Raw genomic sequence first — 18,704 nt, 5'->3', positions numbered from 1 at the left:
AGAGATTTGATTTTTGCATGTTAGTTTATATTTTCTATGTACATGTATGCTCTTCATCTGTACTTTTCACTGAAGGCAATTGTAAAAAGGATAATAATTTAATGAACTAGTCAGTGTTTGTCTTTGTAATGAATTGAAACACTTGGTGAAAGATACTTTACTATAAGATTCACATATTTCTGCTTAACATTTTCTTCATTATCTCTTCTTTGAATGAAATGAGAGGATGGTGAATTTATTTATATCTCCATTTCTGTAGCCATATTCCCTTTCAAGCTCACCTTTCTTTTTTTCCTTGTCCTTCGAAGAGCCTCAGTTGATTTTCACTTGAAGCCTTGGTGAACTTTTATTTAGTGCTTCAGAGACTTTGATAAACCAGCCCTCCATGCGGTTCCAATAATAACCCCCTTACTTGTTTCAGATTGCATGATAAGACAGGATTGTGGGATAATACTCCTAATCATTCTAAAAGCTGCACAATGAATAAAATCAAATTTGTCCTCACCAAGGATACAATACCTAGCATAATGGCACATAATGTATATATTCAGAAAGTAGTTGTTAAATGAATGAGTGAACCAATACAGGATATTGTGAGTTCATTCTCACATTTGGGCTTTTGTCTTAGGGTATTGAAAAAAAGAATCAATTCAAGACTCCTGGAGTGTGTAGTTCACCAACAGTCTTTCTTACGGCTGCTGTTCATGGGTGTATACCCTTATTTGTCAGAAAGTCTGTCCAGCTACTACTGATAAGGAGCTAAGACTAAAATCCAAAATAAGGTCTTTGTATGTAATATGTATTTTTATTTTCTGTCTTCAGGGGCTGAACCCATATACCTTTGTATGGCTTATACTTTAAATTATGCAGATTTTATTACAGGTTAATTTATGAAGTGGTTTTTGTGTTGGTTTCTTATGTTTGCTTACACTGGTAAGCTGTAAGTTGTCTTTTGGGCTATGTTTTCCTTCGAATTTTGCATTATTTTTCACTGGCATCTTATTTTGGTTTGGGTAGGGGATTAGGGACAGTGGCATTAAACAGGGGAATGACATTTGTACTAAGACTTGAGAGGTCAGAAAGAACTGGTTAGGTTCCTGAATTTAATCATTTTAAAAACTCATCATGTTGAACATATCCATATGTTTAAATGATGAGTCAGTTTCTGAGTATTTTCATTTTATGAATGACGGGTAAATATAGATTAAGTCATTCACTAGTGAATAAGTTTAAAGTGATTTAATTTCCACATTTACTACTTTACATTGTTTATTCTCAATTTTTTCTTTGTCTTAAAAATTTATTCTGTTGTTTGTTGATTTTTCAGAATTTTAAAGTTCAAGTCCTCAGCTTCCTCTGGAACCACACTCAAAACAAGGTACCAGCACAGGGTGTCAGTGAACCAGAACCAAGCTGGGAAAAGAACTGGGAAATAAGACTCTTAAGATGAAAATATGACTCCCTTGAGATGCTGCCTTCTTGGTTTTATAAGAATTGTGACTATTAAAAATTTATTTTAGATTTTAAAAATTATTCATAATTTATGCCAGTTAATACCTTTTTTTTTTAAACCATAAAATGCGCTTATTACTTTCTGAAGCTGGCAGCTTGAAGAGGGACTGTTGCCACTGTCTCGTAGTTTTAATGGTCCTTCCTCTTTCCTGCTTTGCCCTTCCCTCCGCCAGTAAGCACATCAAACAAACAGCAAGTCCACTCCATTTTTCGGCTGTCATTTCCAAACAAGCTGTATAGAGGAGAGGGTGTTGGTGATGTTCTACCTGCCTCACTAGTGAAAAATCTTACATTCCAAAAGGCCAGCTTTCCCTGTTGGTAGCTAGAGAATCAGAGTCCAGTTCCAGACCCCTTGGACTCTAAACCCCATAGTCCTTCTGACAAACCATCTACCTCATGGGGACCGGAGTGATTATGAGTTATTTTACGTTTAAGGTTCCCAACTAGGATAAAAACCTGGTCCTTCTGATGTCTCTCTGCAATGCTGTTTTCTTTATTTTTAATTGGGACATATTAAGCAAGGCTTGAATACCATCTCCAAAGCCCAGACCATAGAACTTTGAGGTTGGTGAGGGAAGATTTTCTTTGTTCCTCCAGAGTTGCTGTTTAATACATGTTGTTTCTTTTGTTTATTTTACTTTTACTCTGTCTAGGACCCAGTTGTAGCAAATGCTGCTTATAAATCTCTGTCACACTTTAGTGCCGGAGAGCACACCATCCTTCATCTGCCTGAACAGGTAGGCCTTTCTGCTTTCTCACTGGTACCTCTTTACTGCTGGATTTTATAGTTTCATTTGTGTCCCTCTCTCACCCTGAGATTCTTACCTGTAACTCTAGATATGTCGTCCATAAAAGATAAAAATTCATATTCATTATTTGCTTAATCTGTGAAAGATGGTAGAGGTCTTAGACTTCACAGATAATGAACTTAATTTTCTTTGCAGCAGATGAAAGACACTTGTGGAGCAAACGAAGTCTCCATGAGGTGACTGGGTGAATGACTGCACGCCTGTGCCCATGGCAAGATCTGTGTCACTATAGGAACCACTTTATCTAGTTAGTGTACACCATCTTAGATTTCACATCCAAGCATGGTCTGCATACCACCTGTGCAGCCAAAGATCTTTGTGATACAGAATTGAGATGCCATGTGAAAAAAAAGTATTTATTATTTTAATTTGAAACGATATATAGGTTAGTCCCAGAGAAGTAAATGAAGAAAATATCACTGTCTTTTAAAGATTAACACATTGTGTGACATTATCTTAGTTTTTAAACTAAACTAAAAATATACAACCTTTTCTAATATCTATGTAATATAACTGGCTTTAAATTATCAGGTTGTGTTAAGTAGTTCAAAGGTATACAAATGCTTATTGAATGCCTTTAGAGTGTGAGAAAGACATTGTGTTAGGAGAACTTATATGTAACATCACCCAGAATCAGTTCTTGAGGTCAAATGGAAAGAAGTTTTGTTGTGAATTTCTTGGGACCCTCAGGCATTAAAATGGGTTGAATTTTTCTTCTGGATTGATAGATTAGATGCCAGTAGGAACCAAGCGAACTTCTGTTTTTTGAATTGAATTGGAGGGACTGAAGATTGGCTCTTGTAAAACCAAATCCTGAGCAAGGCAGGATTTCCCATGTTACTGAGAACTCAAAGACAGATTGGCTAGCTTGTCGTGCAGTTATCTCAAACAGGAAGCCTTAAGAAAAGCTGTTCTGTGACTTTTAAAATAAAAAAAGATGGGATTTCAGACTGCACTGTGGTGACTAACAATACCCATAACTTCTTTTAAAAAGAGAGAGAGAGAGAAAGAAAAGGAGAAAAAAGCTACGTTAAATTTAGTGTGGAAACTCGTACCAATAGATTAACTACAGTATCTGGCAAGATACTTTTTATTATTATTATTATTTTAAATAAGCACTCACTAATTTATATCACAGCATAATGATTGCCTTTATTTTTAGGTGTTATTACTGAAGTATTCCAGCTGGAGTAATAGCTTTTATTAAGTAACTCCCATATATACTCTTGACTGTTTAGTCTCTGCCTCTTTAAATATTGATATGTTTGTATTTTTTCCTTTTCGGGTTTATATTCAGTTTCTTACTATGTTTGTTAGAGTTAATACTCAGTTAAGTGCTATACTCAGTCAAATATTAGATTTTTTTTAAATCTAACTCTTCTGTATCCTCTGATCCTTGAATAGCCATAAATGGCTCATTATACCTTCCAACATAAAGGGTAGTGATGCATTTAGAGTTGGAGTTTCTATATATGCTTGGATTTTTACCAGCAAAGCGTGAAGAGCTATAAAGGAAATCTCTAACCTTTTTAAGCCATGCTTTTCAACTTTTTTCTGCCCTAACCCCCTTCTGGGATTATGACCCACTCCCATAAGTAACAGTGGTTCACTTTAGTGGATGTTGTAAACTGGGATTAAGATAAGAGGACATAATGGTCTACCCCACTCCGGCCCCAGCTTCTGACACCGAGGACCCGCCTCCTCCTGGAGAATCATTGCTTCCAAGATCACACCATGCATTCTTCTTCCTCTTTTTATTCATTACTGATTGTCAGTTTGATTGTCTGAATACCTGAGGCCTAAAAGTCCGGAAAGTGGTCAGTATGTTCATACTCCAAACAAGTCCCCAGAAGCTAAGGATACAACCCAGTCAGCTCCCACTTCTGTTTTGTAGATGATGGCAGTGATGTGAAACTGCGGCTCATTTTCTAGGAAAACAGATTTGCAGTTGTTTCAGAAGTCCCTGCCAGGTAGGGACTCCCTATAATGTAAAGTCTAGGATCCTTCCTTGTTGTCAGAGATTTCTCACTCTGCGCCAAGGGCAGTTTGGCTCACTCGCAAAACTGAAGGCTACCTGTGTACCTTCCCAGTGAAAGTACATCCACGTTCTCTTTTTCTGTTTGTGGAAACTGTGAAATAATCTCTTAACTGAGCCTACTGTGAATCTCAAGCAGAAAACTTTTTTAAAAAGATACAATGCATGCTTATCAACATGGTTACATTTGTGGATTATAATTCAGCCACTTTTGTAAGTACTGCCTTTCTTTAAATTTACTGTAGAAAGATTTCTTGTTTATTGATGTATCAACTTAAACTATGAAACTTGTTGAACGCTAACAGGCTGGTAAAACAAAAGGCATTAGAGGAGTGGCAGACGGAAGATTTAGGGTTAACTAAAACAGTACATCTAAGGTAAGATGGAAAATGTCAATGGAGAGTACAGCTGAATGAGATACCCTGTGAGTTAGGGATTTGAAAACCAAATTCATTAACTCATCTTTTTTGTCACTGGTTTGTCATTAGGAAGTTCTGTGGGATTATTGATAATAGAATCTTAATATTGCATTGGTTTATTTGTGTATTGGATGTATGCTAAGTGCTAGACCATCTTATGAGCTGGGAATAGTGAATGAATCCATATGTTTGTTGGTTTTTAAAAATATTATTTTTAACCACTTGAAACATGTGAATCTAAAGTTGGTCAGAAGTTTTCTTTGAGGACCTATTGATTTCAGTGTTAAAAAATAGACATGAATGATTTTTCCCTTTTAGTTTGTATTTCTTTGTCTTTTTAGCTGTTTATCTTTCTCCTCTGCCTTCTTTAGTGCCCCCACAACCCTCCAAAATGAAATAAACAGAAAACTGTAGAGAATTGTCTTTTTGGTAAAATAATCAGTAATGGATAAACATATAGGTTGACTCTTCTCTCTGACTTGGGTTCATTAAAAATATTTGACTGTTTAAAAATTGAACTTTTTATTTCAGAGATCTTAAGATGATTATGTTGTTGATCTCTGGAGTTAATTTTAGAAGTAATATAAAAGAACTCATTATGCACCCTGGGTTGTTATTAATATGGTGTAACCTGTTCAACTTTGATTTAAGTGAATGTCATTGCATTCATCAGAAGCTGTTTCTCTTTTTAAATGAATTTATGCAGATATTTGACGTGTTCCAAATAAAATCCTCTGTTTATGCACAAACTCCTGGATTTTCATAGGTTACATACACAGAAAGGTAGTTGAAAGGTTACCTGGCTCAGAACCTGTAGTGAGGAATTTTGTAGGATAAGCTTTCCAATATTCAACATAAAGCAGATTTTAAAAGTCATTGATCATTTTATATTTGGGTCTCCATTTAAGTTTATTCCACAAAGCTTAGCTATAACTGGAAGGGTGTAGTTGGTGTGTGCATGTGCGTGTGTGTGTGTGTGTGTATTCTAAACATACAGTTTTCCTGGATGTTTTAGTAGCTAATATAATTACCAACATTTTATAGTTTTAACATGCATTCTTTCACATGACTTCCCTTGATTTTCCTTAGTTGCACTCATGTTGATCTTGATCAGTTGTTGCACACAAGCCAAGGGAGAACCCTGGGGCTCGCACAGGGAGGCTGGAACAAGTACTTTAAGAGGTGAACAGAGGAAGAGGGAAATGGAATGAAACCAAGGTCTAACAACAAGTACTGATTGGTTCAGGAGAATCAATTCACCTTTAAAGAAGCAAAATTGAAGGAATAATCCTACCATTATAAGTAGGCAGAGTACATCATCTATACTTAAATTGCAGTACACCCGTAGTTTGTTAAAATACATGCATATGTAAGGTGCAGGCATACGTTGTTGACCACATAGCAGATAAATTGATATAGGTGTCTGTCCAATTATGTGAATGCAGAATTAGACAACTTAAGATGGATGAATCCACCATATATTTTCATTTCTCTTGATCATATACCTAGGAGTGGAATTGTTGGGCCATATGGTAATTCTGCATTTAGCTTTTTAAGAAACTGCCAGGCTGTTTTCCAAAGGGGCTGCACCATTTTACATTCCCACCAGCTATGTATGAGGGTTCTGATTTCTCCACATCCTCACCATCCCTGAGTTTTCATATTAGCTTAAGTGTTTACCACTGCCTTCCACCTCCCTCAGTCTCCTATCATTTGTGAATATGAGGTATATCAGAGCTTCCCAGTGTTCTGATGCACTGGTGTAGTAACTGGTGTTATTAATGTAGTCTCCATCTGTCAGCCTTATTGTCTCTTTCCCCTGTATGCTGTTCAAATATTATTTTTAATTTGTACTATGATGTGTAAAAAAGTCAGGAAACAAAGTAAATGGACCCAGAATCAACTCCTTTTTTTTAGAACTTTTTAGGCAACTAGGACTGGTTAGAATCTCTAAGATACCTCTTGATGATACTAATCATGGCAAATTCCAAGTATATATGCAGACCAGAGACACTTGGAAAAGCCTACTTGTCAGAACCGAAAGATTTGCAAATGTGCCAGGATTTCTCTGGTGTGCAGTGATATCAACAAATGCGGGCATGCCCTCTTCGGAGCATACATCATTGTTATGTCTGTAATTATGGCTCGCTGGGTCCTCAGAGAATTAGATCCTCAGGACTGAATTAGAATTAAATCTTGTCTTGGAAAGTGCTTGGTGGTCAGGTTGCTTTCACTCCTTCACTAGTGATAAGAACACCAGTTATGGTTGAAGGCTTCATTGGAGTTGAGGTTATTATACTTGAGAGAAGCATTTTCTCTCTGTTTTCTTTTATCCCCCTGTAAGAATCCTGACTCAGTGTAGCTCCTAAATGGAACAGTGCTTTGGGGACCTATGAAGAAGGCAGTCTGCAGGAATTGTTAATTATTTCTAAAAATAACTCCGGGAGACAGGCTAATGGTAATGACTGGGTTCTGGCACTTTATGGTTATAGCAACCACTTTTATATATTTTGATTTCCTCCCCTAATGCTTGATTATCTCTATGTGGGCAATATGACGGTGTGTCATTGAAAGCATTAAAAATTTAATTAATTACTTGACAGTTATATCTTGTGGAAACTACAATAGTGGTAATCTTACGTTTTTGATTTTTGGTTCAAACAAAACTAACTAATCACAGAACAACCACAAAAATCTTCAAACTGAAAATTATGCACAATAAAGTATAGCTACCAATTACAGATTTTAGTGTTTTATATTCTATAGCAACAAACTACCAAGTCTAAAAAAATGTCAACTAAAGCATTCTGAATTTCCTGATTCCCTACTATATATTCTTTTAGAAGATTTTAAGCTTTGTCACTGAGATGTGGCTGAAATTACAAATTTTTTAAAAATGTATGCAGACAAGGCAAATGTTTAATTATAGACCATAGTAGTTCAATATATTGAATGTGTGAGTGTTTGCTTTTTATTGTTGGATGGTGTAAAATTTTATTAGCTATCTATAATAATCATTGTTTAGGCTGGTATATGGTGATTTCCTTGCTCTATTACCATTAGTTCTTTACATGGATCTGGGATTGTATCTAAGAAGAAGATTAGAGTTTACCATGTAGTTAATCTAAAAATGAATAGATTTTTTAAAATTAATTTTAATGGTCTTTTGACATTCTAGAGCAATGAGTCTAACCCAGTTTTTGAATCTCAGCATAAAAAGGACAAAGAAAAGATTTTACATAATGTTCTAGTATGGCCTTCTCTGTCATTTCAGGTAAGACCAGAAATCCAGGTTCCTGATGAGCTAGATGAAGATGAAGATGAGGAGGGGGATGAAAAGGATGTGGATCTTTCAGTGCCTGGCTCGTGCTATCTCAACCTGTTGTCACTCACTGCTCCTCTGGTTTTACCAGGTGACTCCTATTTGGTGTCAGGGAAGCTAGAATTTTTCAGTGATTTTTGCTTCATTGTGCTCTTTTGTGATGTGTACATATTACAGCTTACTTTAATCTTAAATGCTTATGTACTATCTGTGTTCTATAGGGAGTGCTGGAGGTGGGATGGTGTTCAAAACACTGAAAAATGTTAGACTCGAATAAAATTGAACTGGAAAACTAGTTTAAACAGCTATTTTCACTGAAACATTTAAATTCATTGCAAAAGCTAAATTTATTCTATAAGACAAATTTGCTTTGGAGCTTTAAGTCACTGATTCAAATGGTTCTTTAGCTTATTGTATAAGCTAAGTGAAAAGATCATTAGAATCTTCAAATTTACTGGGTAGTTTTATCATTATAATTTTTTTTTTATAATTACTCCAAAGCTGGTACCAATAATTGAGAGCTATACATTAACATTTTAAAAACTGGATTAAATTGTATGATCATTCAGTTTTTGATATAAAGTTACAGGACCTTGACATTAAAACAAAATTATTCTCATTCTATCTAATCATTCTAATTTAGTATTAGCCAACATTTTCTCAATCATGTATCTATTATCTTGTTCTGTCCCAATTCTGCCTTGAATGTTCATGGATGTAAAAATTTAATCTCTGAAAGTTAAGTTCAGTCAATGCAAGAAATATCTTTATCTTCTCAGTCATAATCTCACTAGTCTGTAATGTTGGAAGTTTTTATTCTTGGCTTCATCGCACATGGAGATTCCTGAGGAATTCAGCCAAATTATACGCTAGTGTTTATTGCTAGGCAAAGCTCTTGTCCCAAATCCTTGTCTGCTTTCACTAGAGAAAACTGAACAGTTTAATGTAGAGTTGATCTTTTCTTTTCTCCTCATGTGCAGAACAAGGTTTGTTCCCTGTTCCTTTCTTCTGTTCATCCCCACATCCTACCTTAAGGCTCTTCACAGTCTAGGACCTACCTTGCAGTTAATAGTGAGTCCAAGAAAGGAGAAAGCCTTTGGTTATCCGAAGTCCTCCTGTACCCCAAATAACCTTAGAGTTAGCAGTCTTCTTGGGCTTTTTTAATGACTTTGTTCCCTCTTACATGGATTCCTCACCCCAGTCTTGTGGTATCAGAAGAAAGGGGAAGATGTTTGTTGCCGAGATGTGCTGTTGTTTCTGTTCACCCGGTATTAGCAGTGCTGAGGTGACCGTTAACTGGCTCTTCCGCGTTGTTTGTACTTGATGGTTGCTGGTGTCTTTCCTTGAGAAAGAAGGGGAGGGTTTGAGATCAACAATTGTGTCTATTTGAGAAAAATTCAATAATTAAAGTCAGATGAGTGATCTAGAGGCTGGCTGTCTCTGGCAAACCGTGTCACCGTGAGCAAAGTTCTTCATTTTTCTGTTCCTCACTTTCCCTCTATTACTGGAGAACTCAGAAAAAGAACCAGGGAAAAAAGCACCAGCCTTAGGAATGTATATCCTAAAAGGTACAGGGCGGATGACATATATTAGATCTCTAGGTTCAACAGGTAGAAAACTGGATTGCACCGAGTGTAAGAAAATCCTAGCCCTTTTCTCCTCTTGGTTCCTCTCAAGTAAACATAGAAGAAGCTGCAAAGTAAATCCAGTAATTTGCATTATTTTAAATAGGAATGTTACTGGTATTGATTTAAATTTTTTTTGAATTTTAAAATAAATTTTAGACTTACAAGAAGTTGCAAAAATGGTTCAGAGAGTTCCCATGTACTTTCACCCAGCTGCTCCCATTAATAACATCTCATATAACCTTAGTTCATTATTAAAACAAGGAAATTCATATTGGTACAATACTACTAACTAAACTATAGACCTAATGAGATTTCACCAGTTTATTTTTCTGTACAGTATGTAAGCTTTGAGGATTAGCTCTTTTTTTTTCACTTAGTATAGTGTCTGAGATTCATCCAAATAGTTGCCTGTATCAATTCTATGTTCTTTTTTATTGCTGCGTAGTATTACATTATAAAATATATCACAATGTTTTTTTTATTCACTCATCTGTTGAAGGACATTTGGTTTGTTTTAAAAATTTGTATCTGATACTATGTGTCCTACACATTTTCAACTCTTTTCTAGTCCTCACCTGGTCATCTGAAAGGAAGAGACTAGGGCAAGGCTCAAAGACAATGGAAAAAATTCCTAGTGGCTAGCTTAGTGGCTGGGGGAAGATGGCACCATACATATCAGTTGCATTCATTCTATTTTACCTTCATATAAACTTCTCTCAGGGCTGGAATTATTTGAGAATCCTTAATTCTCTAAAGAGCTTGACAAGTAGACAAATTTTCATTCCTGGGTTAGTCTATGTGCAGATGTGTACTTACTTCTTGACATGTATCAGGTTTTACCAGAACAGAATCCCTTCTGAGGAAGCATGAAATTCTGTCCTCACAGACAGTTGGTTCTTAGGTACATTCTGAAAAGTTTGTACTCCCACTCTGCCCAAAGCAGTCATACATGTGCATGTGCAGACTGGAATTGGGTTATATGACCTGCAGTTGGATATTATTCACATTTTTCATTTAGATGATGTATTGATCAGGGTCTTCACAGGAATTTCAGAGGGAGTAATTGAGAGTTTAATAAAGGGACAGCTTAAAGACGTGTTTCAAGGTTAAAGGAAATTCATAAGCAATGTTGAATCATCTCAGAATGGTTAATGTCCCTAAGCCTAAAGAGGTAAGGGGAGGTAGCAGTTAGGAGAATGAGAGAGAGTATCTATGTCATAAATAGGGCTGCCTAAGGGGAGCCAGGACCTTCAAAAGAGGGGTGCAGGCAACCTGGAACAGTTTTGCAGGAGGGTTTCTGGGGAGTATATGCCTTGACCTTTGTTTTTACCCTTTGATCTCCTACGAGTGTCTTCCGTTGGATGAAACCAACCAAAAGCCAGAGGATAAAGGAAACTGGTGATGCAGTTGTGAAACGTTATTCTTCCAGGGCACAGAGTAGGGTTGAGAGGATGAATCTGGAGGGACAAGTGGAAAACATCCTACGCGGATGTTCTCTGGGCTTTGAATGGATAAGCTTGGTTACACCCAGGAAGGTTCTGTATGGGAATGACTGAACTAGGCCCATAATAGATGTTCCAGCAAGCACTTGCTGCCTTTAATTTAATCATGGTAATTTAAAGAAGACTTTCAGATCTTTTCTGAATGAAATTCCAGTTTAGGTAGGTGGACTCTTGCTTTTTGTTCCTATAATAAGAGGCACATGTAGTGGTTTCCTTTTTGGTTTTCCATATGATTTGTTTAGCTTTAATTTTTTGTTGTTTTTGTTTCTGCATTGTGCAACCTCTAGTGGATCTTAGGAAAATAACACTTGAATATAAACCTATAGTATTAAATCAAGTGTTTTGTTTGGATATCCTATTGATTTCTGATCCTACATTACTGTATTACCTTATAGTAAGTAAAGATATCAAATCAAAGATCTTGGGCTTAATTAGAAGGAGCACAAGCAAAGAAATAATGGATTAATTTTTTTTTTAAAAGTGTACTGATATTACTACAGGATGGTGGATGGTCATGAAAGGCCTCTCTGAAAATACCTAAATGACAAGAAGGAGCCAGGCATGTGGAAATCAGGGACGAGTGTGTTCCAGGGGGAAGGAACAGCAAGTGCAGCGGCCTTGACTTAGATGTGAACTTGGAGTTCGAGTGGGGAGAAGGCCATATGGAAGCGTGCCTTTCATATAGCTAGAAAGGAAGGCGGGTGGTAGAGATGAGGCCAGAGGGAGAGGCAGGGGCTAGATCACAGAAAGCCTTGATCATTGTCGGAAGTTCTGATGTTATTCTATGTACAATGGAAAAACACTGGAAGACGTTAGGGAAGGGAGTAACATAAAATTCTGGCTTCTGGGAAGAGGATGATTTGTACGGAGCAGTCATGAGGAGATGAAACCAAGAAACGAGTTTTTAAATTCATCCAGTTGAGGAAGAGAGAAGATGATGACTGAGCAAGTAGCAGTGAAAATGGAGAGAAATGGGTGTATTTGAGATATATTTTTGAAAGTAGATCTAAAAGGACTTGCTAATGGATTACATGTAAGAAGTGTGAGAAAGAGAAGAATTGAGAATGACTAAGTCCTTAAGCTTGAGTAACTGGGTGCTGTGATCTGACTTGGGGAAGAGTAAGAAAGGGATGGGAATCAAGAGTTCTTTTCTCACTTTGTGAAATTTGGCCTGAAATATAGCTATGTTGTTGTGTGTATGTGTATATATGAGTTAGGAACGAATGTTTCTATTCTAGCATACTGTATTTACTCTACTTTTGATCTCCTTTTATCTCTTTCAGCTTTGGAAGAATTTTTTACGTCTCTCGTGAAGCAGGAAATGGTGAATATGCCCCGTGGCGTGTATCACTCTGCATTAAAAGGAGGTGCCCGCTTAGACCAAGGAAAGACTGTAGCAGGAATCCCCAATTTTATGTTAAAAATGTATGAAACAAACAAGCAACCAGGTTTGAAACCTGGCCTTGCAGGTAAGCACACTACTTGGTATCAAGGTACAGGTTTTTAATGTAATAATTTAACTTCTTCTTCAAGTAGGATGTGATAGGGCATGGCAAGGCATTGCTGCTGCTGCTGCTAACATCTAAACACACAGCTGGATAGATGAAAAAATAAATCTCATTTTATAGCCATTGGAGAAATGTAGAAGCAAAGACATAGGTAAGATAAAACAAAGAACAGACTAAAACTACAGAATGGGGAGACCATTTTAGATTGTCCTCCATGGATCCCCCCACCTTCCTATGGGGAATATTCACTGATTCTGGCTGTGGGCTAAGATTGGTGATTGACCCAGGAAGGGGCCTCTTGGAGGATAGAGAAACCGGTGAAGCTTTTAGTGGTTTCATGGGACTAGAGTAATGTGATGATTAATTTTATGTGTCATCTTGACTGGGCTAAGCGATGCTCAGATAACCGGGAAACATTATTTCTGAGTCTGTGAGTGTGCTTCCAGAAGAGGTTAGCATTTGAATCAGTGGACTGAGTAAAACAGATCCACCCTGAGCAATGTGGGTGGGCAACATTCGATCAATTGAAGGCCTGAATGGAACAAAAAGGTAGAGGAAGGGTGAATTGGCTCTCTTTGCTTGAGCTGTGAGATCCACCTTCTGATGCCTTTGGCCTTTGGTGCCCCTGGTTCTCAGGCTTTCTGACTCAGACTGAATCACACCACTGGCTTTGCTGATTCTTCAGTTTGCAGAGAACAGATTGTGAGATTTCTCAGCCTCAATAATCTTAAGAGCCAATTTCCCTAATAAGTCTCCTCTTGCTTATCTGTATATCTATATCCTGTTGGTTCTGTTTCTCTGAAGAGTTTGACTAATACAGGTGACAAGCTGGAGGTTTTCCTCATAATATACTTAATGAATTTTGAGTTTGCATTGAAAGTTAAAAGAACTAGGCTGATGCTTCTGAGAGGCCATGAAATCTCCAGTCTTGTGGTGCTTAGGAAATAAAGACTGGTTAGGAGAATGGGCCTGAAAACAAAGTGCACAAATAGTGAATGAATACTGACAATCTACAGCTCTTTTACCTGGATACACTTACTAATTCTGGCCTCAGCTAGAGACTGAAATTCAGGCTTGACTGTAACAAGAGGTACAGGAGGCAAAGAAACCAAAAGAGATCTTGACATTTATGTGGTAACCTGAGTGACAAAACTGGGGACTTGAGGGCCTTCAAACACACAGCCTGTTTCTCCCTTAAAATATTTGTCAAATTTTGAAGCTTTATGGGATGGGAAGTTAAAAGCTAAGCTGAAAACCTCCAAGGACAGATCTGAATTTTCTGTAATCTTTCTGTATTGTGGAGTCAAGGACTGACTAGACTGTCAGTTGAAAATCTTGATGAGGCTGTCCTAGGAACAGGGTTGAACCAGAGGTGGACTGAGATTTATCAAAGCTATAATTCAGCCTAACTCAGTTAAATCCCTGAATAAATTGAGATCATCAGTCCTTCACTCTCTCTAACAGAGGAGAAACTCCTCTCTGATAAAAGAAAACCATCATTTAGAATTTCTGTGGTTCTTTCAAGCACTGTCAAGTATACAGTGAAAAAGTGCTAGAAAAAAGTCAAAATGGAAATTAGAAAATATTTTGAACTAAATGATAAAGAAAATATGTCAAAATACAACTTGTGGGATGTATCTAAAACAGTGTTAGTGGGAAATTTATACCCTTAATACATATATTGAAAAAAGAAATAAGGAAAACAATAATAATTTAAACTTCCATTTCAAGAAACTTAGAAAAAAAAATAAATTAGCTTAAATAAATGATAAAGGATGGAATAATAACAAGAAAAATAAAAATCAGTACAATAAAAAACATAAAATAAAGAAAATCAGCAAAGCCAAAAGTTAATTTTTTTGGAAAGTTTAACAAAATTGATAAAGCCATGGTAAGTCTGAACAAAAAAAATAGAGAAATACAGATTACCTATATTAGGAACAGCAAAGGAGACACCACTTCAGACCCTACAGCATTCAAAAAATTAAAGAATATTATAAAGAACTTTTAGCCAATTTTCACAGATTAGATGAGATGTCAAAATATAAAACTCTGCAAACTGACAGGAGGAATAGACTATATGAACACTTTGATCTGCATTAAAGAAATTGAATCTGTAATAGCCTTCCCACACAGAATACCCTAGGTGTAGATTGCTTCCTTGGTGAATTCTTCAAAAAAATTGAGGGAGAAATAATAATGGTCTCTATAAACACTAACAGAAAATTATAAAAAAAAAAAAGGAACACTCTTGATAAGATCAGCATAATCTTGTACCAAGGACAAGAAGGGAATATAACAAACCAGTGTCTTCCATGAACATAGTTGCGAAAATCCCCCCAAAATGTTAGAAAATTGAATTCAGCAGTACATACAAGGGGTTAATTTAATATTTGAAAATCAATATAATTTATTAGATTAATAGAATAAGGCAGTACAATCTTTAGATGACCTCAATAGATGCAATAGATACAGAAATAGCCTTTGAAAACCTTAGCTCCTATTCATGATACAAAAAAGACTCTCTCATTAAGCTATGAATAGAAGGGAACTTCTTTTATTCTGATAAAGAACATCTACAATGCAATCTCTGTACTTGATACTGAAATAATGAAACTTCTGCTCCTTGAGATTGGGAAAAAGATGTGGATGCTTGTTATCACCAGTATTATTCAGTATCATGATGGAGGCCATAACTAGGCCATAACTAGCCAAGAAAAAGAATTAACAGTCATAAGGATTAAAAAGGAAGAAATAAAATAGTCATTATTTGCTGTTGTTGTGATTGTGTATGTAGAAAACTCAAAACTACAGACTAATTAGGATTAAAAAATGAATTCAGCAAGGTTACTGCATACATACAGAGGTCAATATATAAAAATCAATTATTTATTTTTACATACCATAACAAAAAATGAAATTTAAAAATTATACCATTTATAGTAGCATCAAAAAACATCAAGTACCAAGAATAAATTTAGCAAGCAGTATGTAAAACCCTTATACTGTAAGCTATAAAATATTATGGAGAAAAATTAAAGAAATGGTACTAAATGGATTGATTTACAATATTTATGGACTAGAAGACTCCATGTTGTAAAAATAAGTTCTTTTCAAGTTAGCATATAGATTCAACCCAATCCCAGTCAATATCCCTTGGAAATTGACAAGCTGATTGTAAAATTTATGAGGAAATGCAGAAGACCAAGAATAGCTAAGGTCATCTTGAAGAATAAAAACAAAGTAGGAGGATACACGTTACCAAATTCAAGACCTGTTATTAAGTCACCATAATTGACAGTATGGTATTGGTGCAAGGATAGACAAACTGACCAATGGAAGAATGTGGGGTTTCCAGAAACAGACCCACACATACAAGGTCACCAGATTTGTTATAAAAGTGACACTGCAGTGTTGTGGAGAAAAGGGATGAACTTTTCAACAAATGATCCTATAATTAAAAGTTCTAGTTTTTAAAAGTAACAAATTCTATTAAAATTAGGAACATGTGTTAATCAAAATACACCATTGAGAGTGAAAAGGCAAGCCACAGAATGAGAGAAGGTATTTATAATACGTATATCTGATAAAGGACTCGTATCTAGAATATATAAAGAATTTTTACAAATCAATAAGGAAAAGGCACTCATTGAAAAACAGGAAAAAGAACTTACCCTTCAAAAAGAGAGTATTCAAATGTCCAATGAACATATGAATAGATGGTCAACTTCATTAGACATCTAAGAAATGCAAATTAAAACCACAGTAAAATACCATGACATACTTAACAGAATGGCTAAAATGAAAAAAGATGGGTAATATGAAATACTGATAAATATGTGGAGCAACGAAAGCTGCTGCTGGGAATGTAAGTTAGTACAACCAGTTTGGAAAACTGGTACTGAACAAATTTATACCCAGTTACCTAGCTATTACCCAAGCAGCATAAACAGCATTGAGTAGCCCTAAACTTGGAAGGTATCTAAATACCTGTTGACAGTAAACTGGATAAATAAATAATGGTATAGTCACATGATGGAGTACTATTCAGTAATGACAATGCATATACTACAACTGCCAGTAACAATATGAATGATTCTTAACGATTATGTTGAGTGAAAGAAGCCAGATATAGAAGCGTATATACAGCCTAATTCTAGTTACCTAAATTACCAAAGAAGGCAAAAGGGTTGCTGGAAGATTGTTACCTTTGGGGTGGGGGTGGATGTGACTGGAATTAGACATGAGAGGACTTTGGGATATTAATAATGTTTTGTTTTGATCTGTGTGCTGATTACATATGTTCATTCAGTTTATGAAAATTCATTGAGCTGGATGCTTATGATATGTGTACTTTTCCTTATATCATACTTCAGGAAGAGATATTTTAAAACGTAATCATCTCTGTTTTAAGTTATCTTAGTCCTTGAATATGTCTTCTCATTGGCTCAAAATTACTCAGTTTCCAAGACTACCCTAACTCATAGTCTAGCATTTGGCTGCCTGCTTTTGCTTTTCAAATGCCACTGGGGGCCAGCTGATGCTGTAAATTCAACTTAGTTTTGGGAGAAGAATTAGAGAAGGAAGAGGGAGGAAAAAAGGGAGATTGAATGTATGTGAGTTCAGGTATGAGGGAAAACTCGTCCACTTGTGGGTATAAACTAAAGGAACCCCTGTTATCAGGAGTTCACGAAGACTGACTTGTGCAAGCATTTCTCTGTAATTGAGATTTAGTTTTAAAAAAGAGTTTAGAGTCTCTAGAAGTAACAGTTCACAAAATTTAAAATGATAAAATTTACAATTCACATCTTATTTATTTACAAATGAGTAAGGCTTGTAAATAAGTGGTAGTTTCAATCTGGTAACTTCTTGTATCTTTTCTATTTTTTTCTTTCCTGACACCAACAGTTAAAAATCATAATTTGCATAGCAAGTTCTTTTAATTTCTAAATATCTCTATCCAGATTGATTGAATTTGGATTACTGAGAACTTAATGAAGTTTTCCCGTAAGGAATGGTTTTATAAGTTTCTTCTTTTTTTAAAGGTGGTATGTTATTTTGCTATGATATTTCAACATATCAGAGTAAAGATGGCAAACCATTGAATCGACTGATGGCCAGTAGAGGGCGAAGTTTCAAGCAGACCTCGCTGGCTCTAGTGCATGAGGTGGGTGCCTTCCCATACTTTGTAACAGGTTCTTCTTGCTTGTATATGTTTTGGGGATTCCCTCCTGCACTTTGGGCCCATGAAATTTAGTGTATGTTTGGAAATTATTTTTCTCTTAATCATAATTAATGTAAGTTGCCTTAAAAGACAAGCAAAATAGTTGACCCAACTGGATACTAAAATATTTTGATGTGTTTCTCAAAAAAACTGGCATGCTTCCCCTACTGCCTAGCCTTTTAGGGAGTAGTATCTAGGATTTTGGTTTATTTCATCAGTGTTTAACTTCCATTGTTCAGAATAAATAGCAATTTATTATTTAAAGAAATATTCTTTCCTATTTCTTAATTCTACTCCTTTGAAAGTATGTAGGGCACCAATGTGTATATTTTGTGAATGTTGGGAATCAACAGTAAATAAGAGTGTTTAGGGGAAAAAAAACCTTTGGTTTTAGAGTTTATTTTACTTTCCTTTTAGGGCACCCTTTTAAAGTAAAATTATGTGATACCATTAGATGATTTGCATGAAATCTGATCATTGCAGATCATAGCAATACCAGAGGATGAGGGGAACTGGAAAGTATTTGGGAAATTTGTGTTTTTGTTGTTGTTTTTAAAAATTTTATGACAGTTATTCATAAAATGTATACAATTTAAATAGTGTATAAAAATTAAAATATTTGAATGAATAACAAAACAAAACACAGCAAAGAGGTTTATTTTGTATAATTTAGATATAATAAGTTATCTACCAGTTATAAATGAAAATGTACAAATTATAAAAATTGTAAAGGATTTGAGTTAAA

At 35.7% G+C, this 18,704-nt stretch overlaps 1 protein-coding gene across 8 annotated transcripts in view; it reads left to right on the top strand.

Annotated features, from left to right (window-relative positions):
- FOCAD (focadhesin) overlaps positions 1 to 18,704 on the top strand; it is a 234,736-nt gene that overhangs the window by 139,321 nt on the left and 76,711 nt on the right. For all 8 annotated transcript variants that reach the window (XM_031449632.2, XM_064490168.1, XM_031449629.2 and 5 more), the window contains 5 exons: positions 1,328 to 1,378; positions 2,166 to 2,249; positions 8,050 to 8,188; positions 12,511 to 12,696; positions 17,781 to 17,902. In XM_031449632.2, coding sequence (XP_031305492.2) covers positions 1,328 to 1,378; positions 2,166 to 2,249; positions 8,050 to 8,188; positions 12,511 to 12,696; positions 17,781 to 17,902 — 582 coding nt within the window. The remainder of the gene's footprint in view (positions 1 to 1,327; positions 1,379 to 2,165; positions 2,250 to 8,049; positions 8,189 to 12,510; positions 12,697 to 17,780; positions 17,903 to 18,704) is intronic.

This window comes from Camelus dromedarius, chromosome 10 (genome assembly GCF_036321535.1).
Source record: "Camelus dromedarius isolate mCamDro1 chromosome 10, mCamDro1.pat, whole genome shotgun sequence".
NCBI classification, from domain to species: Eukaryota; Metazoa; Chordata; class Mammalia; order Artiodactyla; family Camelidae; genus Camelus; species Camelus dromedarius.
Note: the sequence above shows the minus strand (reverse complement) of the source record. Positions and strands in the feature narration are given on the sequence as shown.